At 41.9% G+C, this 8,360-nt stretch overlaps 1 protein-coding gene across 2 annotated transcripts in view; it reads right to left on the bottom strand.

Moving 5' to 3' along the window:
• The window catches only part of LOC130273673 (uncharacterized), a gene marked incomplete in the record, with an annotated part of 157,308 nt that overhangs the window by 71,312 nt on the left and 77,636 nt on the right, over positions 1-8,360 (bottom strand). For both annotated transcript variants that reach the window (XM_056520854.1, XM_056520853.1), the window contains 2 exon segments: positions 1,057-1,125; positions 7,436-7,504. In XM_056520854.1, coding sequence (XP_056376829.1) covers positions 1,057-1,125; positions 7,436-7,504 — 138 coding nt within the window.

Genomic DNA, 8,360 nt, shown 5'->3' with positions numbered 1-8,360 from the left:
GGAAACCATAGCCAACCACACCAGCATATGGTCTCACAAGGGGTCTGAGGATCTCATCTCGGTACCTAATGGCAGTCAGGCTACCTCTGGCAAGCACATGGAGGGCTGTACAGCCCCCCCAAAGAAATGCCACCCCACACCATAACTGACCCACCACCAAATCGGTCATGCTGGAGGATGTTGCAGGCAGCAGAACATCCTCCACAGCGTCTCCAGACTCTGTCACGTCTGTCACATGTGCTCAGTGTGATCCTGCTTTCATCTGTGAAGAGCACAGGATGCCAGTGGCGAATTTACCAATCTTGGTGTTCTCTGGCAAATGTCCTGCACGGTGTTGGGCTGTAAGCACAACCCCCACCTGTGGACGTCGGGCCCTCATACCACCCTCATGGAGTCTGTTTCTGACCATTTGGACACATGCACATGGTCATTTTGCAGGGCTCTGGCAGTGCTCTTCCTTGCAAAGGCAGAGGTAGCGGTCCTGCTGCTGGGTTGTTACCCTTCTTCGGCCTCCTCTACGACTCCTGATGTACTGGTCTGTCTCCTGGTAGTTCTTCCATGCTCTGGACATTATGCTGAACGACACAGAAAACCTTCTTGCCACAGCCCGCATTGATGTGCCATCCTGGATGAGCTGCACTACCTGAGCCACTTGTGTGGGTTATAGACTCCGTCTCATGCTACCACTAGAGTGAAAGCACCGCCAGCATTCAAAAGTGACCAAAACAACAGCCAGGAAACATAGGAACTGAGAAGTGGTCACCTCCTGCAGAACCACTCCTTTATTGGGGGTGTCTTGCTAATTGCCTATAATTTCCACCTGTTGCCTGTTCCATTTGCACAACAGCATGTGAAATTGACAGTCAGTGTTGCTTCCTGAGTGGACAGTGTGATTTAACAGAAGTCCGATTGACTGACTTACATTGTGTTGTTTAAGTGTTCCCCTTATTTTTTTGAGAGAAAAAAAAAATTATATTATATACACACATACATACACACACACACACTGTGTACATGTCAAACAGAGGCAATTTCTACTTTTACATATAACATTACCTTTTCATGCTGTTCATCTCTGTAGTGAGAACGGAGACCATCGTCATTTAGGCATGCAACTTGGCAAACCTGTTGAGAGGGAAACAATTTTGTTAAACTTAAAGGATTACTCCGGGTAACAAAAACATATCCCCTAACCACAGGATAGGGGATTACTGTCTGATCATGGAGGAATCCAACCACCCTATGGCACCCGAATGGGATTCTGCTACTCACCAGTCCTCTTAGAGTGGCCACAACCCTTTGTGGGAGTGATAGACTGTTCAGTCAATCACTGGCTGCGACAAGACCCACGTCTCCGAGGGTGGGGGCCATTCTACACCAAAGACGGTCGGACCCCCCATGATCAGACACTTATCCTGGGGATAAGTTTTGGTAACCCACAGTGCCCCTTTAAGTCCTCCACATAGTCATTAGAGGACTTGCTTTTTTAACCCCTTAAGGACGCAGGACGTAAATGTACGTCCTGGTGCGGTGGTACTTAACGCACCAGGACGTACATTTACGTCCTAAGCATAACCGCGGGCATCGGAGCGATGCCCGTGTCATGCGTGGCTGATCCCGGCTGCTGATCGCAGCCAGGGACCCGCCGGCAATGGCCGACGCCCGCGATCTCGCGGGCGTCCGCCATTAACCCCTCAGATGCCGGGATCAATACAGATCCCGGCATCTGCGGCAGTGCGCGATTTGAATGAATGATCGGATCGCCCGCAGCGCTGCTGCGGGGATCCGATCATTCATAACGCCGCACGGAGGTCCCCTCTCCTTCCGGCTCCCGGCGTCTCCTGCTCTGGTCTGTGATCGAGCAGACCAGAGCAGAAGATGACCGATAATACTGATCTGTTCTATGTCCTATACATAGAACAGATCAGTATTAGCAATCATGGTATTGCTATGAATAGTCCCCTATGGGGACTATTCAAGTGTAAAAAAAAAAATGTAAAAAAAATGTAAAAGTAAAAAAAAAAGTGAAAAATCCCCTCCCCCAATAAAAAAGTAAAACGTCCGTTTTTTCCTATTTTACCCCCAAAAAGCGTAAAATTTTTTTTTTTATAGACATATTTGGTATCGCCGCGTGCGTAAATGTCCGAACTATTAAAATAAAATGTTAATGATCCCGTACGGTTAACAGCGTGAACGAAAAAAAAAAAAAAAAAAGGCCAAAATTCCTACTTTAATACATTTTATTAAAAAAAAAAAATTATAAAAAATGTATTAAAAGTTTTTTATATGCAAATGTGGTATCAAAAAAAAAAGTACAGATCATGGCGCAAAAAATGAGCCCCCATACCGCCGCTTATACGGAAAAATAAAAAAGTTAGGGGTCATCAAAATAAAGGGATTATAAACGTACTAATTTGGTTAAAAAGTTAGTGATTTTTTTTAAGCGCAACAATAATATAAAAGTATGTAATAATGGGTATCATTTTAATCGTATTGACCCTCAGAATAAAGAGCACACGTCATTTTTACCATAAATTGTACGGCGTGAAAACGAAACCTTCCAAAATTAGCAAAATTGCGTTTTTCGTTTTAATTTCCCCACAAAAATAGTGTTTTTTGGTTGCGCCATACATTTTATGATATAATGAGTTATGTCATTACAAAGGACAACTGGTCGCGCAAAAAACAAGCCCTCATACTAGTCTGTGGATGAAAATATAAAAGTTATGATTTTTAGAAGGCGAGGAGGAAAAAATGAAAACGTAAAAATTTAATTGTCTGAGTCCTTAAGGCCAAAATGGGCTGAGTCCTTAAGGGGTTAAGTCAGACTAGTTATATTTTTTATGGTACCATTTAACCAAAACCAGGAGTGGAGTGGACACAAAGAAAAAGTATAATGGAAAGATTTGCAGTTTTCTCTTTGTTTTAAACTCATTCCTGGTTTTGACTAAAATACTGACCAAAAAGCTATGTGAATCCAGCATAAAAGAAGTGAGAAACTTTGGTTTCTATATTTTTTTAGACTATCAGAAACTTTTCCTTCCCAACACAATATTGTAATCTGATGATGCATCTAATAGTCCACATGCAGACAGCAGGAGAATCTGAGCTCTGCCTTAGTCAAAAGCCCTAGCAGGAGAGGAAAAGAAAACAAAACATAAAACAGTTTCATAGTGATAGCCCCTTACATCATGTGGTCACTATTGACTACAACATCTTTGTGGTTAAATGCATAATACTTGGGTTATTTCTAATCCGAGACACTGTAGCAATAAAGATCAGACAGCAAAGGCTATTGCATCCTCGCCCTGTAACTGTACAAAATGTAGGAAATACTTTGTTGTATATAAACAGTACGGTGCTATAGTAGAGGTTGGGAATGGGTTAACAAGAGAAGATTAAAAGGGGTACTGCGGTAGAAAACTATTTTAATTTTTAAATCATCTGGTGCCAGAAAGTTATACAGATTTGTAAATAAAAAAAACAACCCTTCCAGTACTTATAAGCTGCTGTATAGTTACATACTTAGTATGGTCAAAAAAGACATACAAAAAAAAAAAAAAAAAAAAGAGTGGTAGAGAGGCTCCTATTGGCAACCTGAGACTCGAGCTACCAAAATAACACCTATACCCACGGTGCCAAAAAATGTGAAATAGAATACAGAAATTGGGGCTCAGAGACGTGAATATTAGGCTAACGTATGTTTATTTATTTCAGTATATAATGTATAAAGTTAGTATACTTGTGAACTGTAAATCACAGGACCCTTGTGAATCAACAGAAACACAAAATGGTTGTTCAATGGTTAATACAATAAAATTAAAGTCATGGCAAATAAAAAAAGGGTTATTACAATAAAATATGGCTTTTAAAACACAAAATAATCCTTTAACCCCTTAAGGACCCAGCCCATTTATACCTTAACGACGAAGGACTTATATTTACGTCCTCCACCGGCTCCCGCAATATGCCGCGGGGTCACGCAGTGACCCCGCGTCACATCGGGTCTGTCCCGGAGGCCATCAACGGCCGTGACCTGCGGCGAATAAAGGACATCACCGATCGCAGTGATGCCCTGTATTAACCCTATAGCTACTGAAGAAAAGGCCCGCGGCCTTGAAACGCGTCTAGTCCATTATCTGCACCTTATCCATAAGTGTATATCACTTCAAATAGACTATCTGCCATATTCCAATTGCAACAGCTGGATGCCCGCGATTCCAGGACCACTGCTGCATGCGCGCTGTTAGCACCTTATTCATACGTGCAATCCGCACCACCTGTTACCTGCATCCTCTCACAGCCCCGGTCGGCAGAGTTACTCCTGGACATCATCCTCCCCAAGGCCGGACGCCTCCCGTGCCAGCCCAGGACACTCGGACCCCCGGAGATTCAGCCATTCACCCAGCATACCACCCAGGCGGGCATTGATATCCAGAGTGCCGGACTCAGCCGTGCCAGCCCGGACCTGAGGACTCCAAAGGAGGGTGAGTGGTGCTGTGCACCGAGACTTGACATCTTCATCGCTGACAGTGTTTGCCACATTGTCTGCATTACCTGTCCATGAATTTCCTATTGTAGCTATTGTGGCTACACTCACTACCATATACCGTTACTCCGGACACACCCAAACTAATTGTGACTTTTCATTCTGGACATTTCTTGTGGATTTTTCATTGAAATATCCCTATGAATTATATGGACTGAGAACGTTTTCTCCTGATATATGCAGCAGATATTTAATTAATGAATTTTATTTGGTGCTACTTACCCATCATATTTATTTCATTTTAATCCTACTATATTCTGTATTTTTTATTATATCTATTTTTTACCCAGTATATTCCATTCGCCTTTAGCAAGGGCCCTGCTAGGCGATTGGTCATATATATCCTTTTTATATAATAAAGACCATTTCTTGGATCCCATCTCCACTAGTCTTTTCCTTTTTCTCTCCCCTGTGCTTTTGAGGACTGGTTCACATAAATATTTTTTATTTATAATTTCTACATATAAAAATATATTGTTAATTAAACCGCACGGTCAATGGCATACACGAAAAAAAATTCCAAAGTCCAAAAAAGCTTATTTTTGGTCACTTTTTATACCATTAAAAAATGAATAAAAAGTGATTAAAAAGTCAGATCAAAATGATACCGATAAATTCAGATCACACCGCAAAAAGGGAGTCCTCATACCGCCCTGTACGTGGAAAAATAAAGTTATAGGGGTCGGAAGAGGACATTTTTAAACGTATAAATTTTCCTGCATGTAGTTATGATTTTTTCCAGAAGTACGACAAAATCAAACCTATATAAGTAGGGTATCATTTTAATCGTATGGACCTACAGAATAAAGAGGTGGTGTAATTTTTACCGAAATATGCATAGCGTAGAAACGGAAGCCCCCAAAAGTTACAAAATGGCGTTTCTCTTCTATTTTGTCGCACAATTTTCCCGTTTCGCGTAAAATGACTGATGTCATTACAAAGTAGAATTGGTGTTGCAAAAAATAAGCCATAATATGGATTTTTAGGTGGAAAATTGAAAGGGTTATGATTTTTAAAAGGTAAGGAGGAAAAAACGAAAATGCTCCTTGGTTGGTATCTGGCTAAGAATAAAAATACAGGGAACCCCTATGCGTTTTTCCTTTATTTAATTTATGGAAAAAAAAATAAAATAAAAAAAATATAGGGTTCCCCATATTTTTTATTCTCAGCCAAATACCAACCAAGCAGCAACAGCCTGACGTTACCAGGGTGGGCGAGGACATGGCCCTCCCAAGCCTAAATAATGCCCGTCATCGCCTAGGCCCAGGAGTGCCGTATTGGATGCTCCGGGCCTGTTGGTAGCGACTCTTCCCGGCACCTCTGTGGTGGTTGGTACCGGGGGAATAATTGGGGGTTAGTGCTAGATATTTTTGGTGCTAACGCTTAGCCCTGGCTTAGTAATTGCTTCTGTTTATAAGACAGCTTCCATTACTGAGCCCGTAAAGAAAAAAAGAAAAGTTTAATAAATACTTTTATTCCAAAAAACACTCCCCCACAAGCCCTCGTAAACCATTTTATTAACATTAAACAAAAAATAAATTTAAAAAAAACACTGGTCATCATCGTAGTCCACAGGATACAAGGAAATGAGAAGGGGGAAAAAAAATAAAAAAATAACTAGGAAAATAGGTTAGTACATTTATTTGTAACCCACCCCCACAGTACCGCATAACCAACTCCCAGCATGCCCTTACAGTAAGGACACAATGGGAGTTGTCATGCAGCAGGGCTGGGGGGAGATGTGCAAGCTGGGTGACAAGCTTGTCACCTGCCCCCACTGCATGTCTAGTTGTAGTAGTGTTGCGTGGGCTGGAGATGTGCAGGCAGGTGACAAGCTTATCACCCTACTGTACATCTCCTACCCGCTCGTCCCACAGTGCCTGTGAAAATGAAAGTAAAAAAAGCTGCACAAAAAGTCTCACCTGCGACTATTTGCAGTAAACCCCTGCAGATTGACAGCCCAGTCATGTGCGAAGTCTAGCCATGTCTCCATGATCTATCTTACCAACTATATATCAATATGTTCCTCCAGTATCCAGGCCTCAAGCTCCCCCATTTTATTTGCTAGACTTCTGGCATTTGTGAACATACACTTTACATTTCCATTAAGTTTTATACAGTCTCAACAATGGGATTTTCTGAGTTCCTTCCAGGATTCTCTCCCCCAACACAGCAGACCCCCTTTCATTCAGGTGTAAAATTAGCCATAGAATAAAGTTTGTACCCCATTGAATAATCAGCCCAGTGCTCTAAAAATCCAAGCCCTTCTCCCTAACACCACAACTTAAGCCGTACATTTAACTCCCTATACTACAGAGGAAGTTGAGTTGTTCTTTTCTGTATGACCACAGTGCTCTCTACTGACACCTCTGTTCATATCAGGAACTGTTTGGAGCAGTAGAGGTTTGCGATGGGGATTTACTCCGACTCTGGACAGTTCCTGACACAGACAGATGTGTCAGCAGAGAGCACTGTGGTCAGACAGAAAAGAACAACGCAACTTCCTCAGGAGCATACAGCAGCTGATAAGTACCCAAAGGATTTAAATTTTTAAATAGAATTTAAAAATATGTTTAACTTTCTGGAGCCAGTTGATATGAAAAAAAAAATTGTTTCCTGCCGGAGTACCCCTTTAAAAGACAAAAGCATTGAAACGCTTGAATATCTGGAACACATCTCCAGTACAATAGAGATTGCTCCCAATCAGCTTTTTCATCATGAAAATGGGGCTGTCTGAAACCCTACTAATCATGAAACTCACTTCCAGATAAGTCAGTTTATAATGGCAAACAAAATCCAACTGCACGTCTAGGAGTCTTTTTTTAATACAGCAAGAAAAGAAAAATATTACCATATCATATTTAAGGGAATCTGTAATATCCTTACCTTACAATAATAGTAGGACCTTTTCTTAGACGAGTCTTCTCGATCACCACTCATTGCGCCAATATTAACCTGCAGAATACATTAAAAGTAAGAGCGATTTTCAGTGTTAAGAAAACAAAACAAAAAAAAATAAATAACAGTAGCTCTGTTTCATCTGCTTCAGGTCCTCTGCTGCTACTGTCTTCTGCCAGCTTCTAGGATGAGAGCTTGGAACAGGACCTGCCCTCTGAGGTAAATCACTGGCTGCAGCTTTGTTGGAGTAATGATTGGCACAGCAGGCAGGTCCTGCTCCGACCTCTCCTTTTGGAAGCTGGCAGAAGACAGTAGCCGTGGATTACCAGAAGCAGAAGAAACAGGAACTGCAGAGGGACCTGTGGGGGAAAGGGGGGTGAACTTTGGTATTTTACGTTTATGCGATTGACAACGTGGTTTCATTAACGTTTTATTAGGGCTTATTCACATTTATTAGTAATTATTTTTTTTTTATTTATTTACTATTTTTAGTACCCATAGGGGACTACTACATGCAATCTGTCAATTGTAAACACTCTTTAATGCTGGCATAGCTTGAACAGGGTTATCGGCGCTTTGCTTATACAAGCTGCCTGTATTCACAGAGCACTGATCCATCGGCACAAAAGCAGGCGATTGAGCCTCCAGCTGGTATACGGCTGATCCAGACAGCCGATTGCCCCACAGAGGTCCCGATCAGCCCACTGCTCTAACCGGCAACTGCATTTTAGATGCTGCAAACAACTTTGATTACAGCAGCTGAAGGGTTAATGCCTGGCATCGGCAACAGTGTTGATGTCCAGCCGGTACTTACCGGGTATAAGGAGTGTGAGCACGTGTCATACACTCAGATTGGGACCAGGCTGTACATGTATAGTCCATGTCTTAAGGTGTTCAGTGAATAAAGAATTTA

Source organism: Hyla sarda, chromosome 5, assembly GCF_029499605.1.
Source record: "Hyla sarda isolate aHylSar1 chromosome 5, aHylSar1.hap1, whole genome shotgun sequence".
Taxonomy (NCBI): Eukaryota; Metazoa; Chordata; class Amphibia; order Anura; family Hylidae; genus Hyla; species Hyla sarda.
Note: the sequence above shows the minus strand (reverse complement) of the source record. Positions and strands in the feature narration are given on the sequence as shown.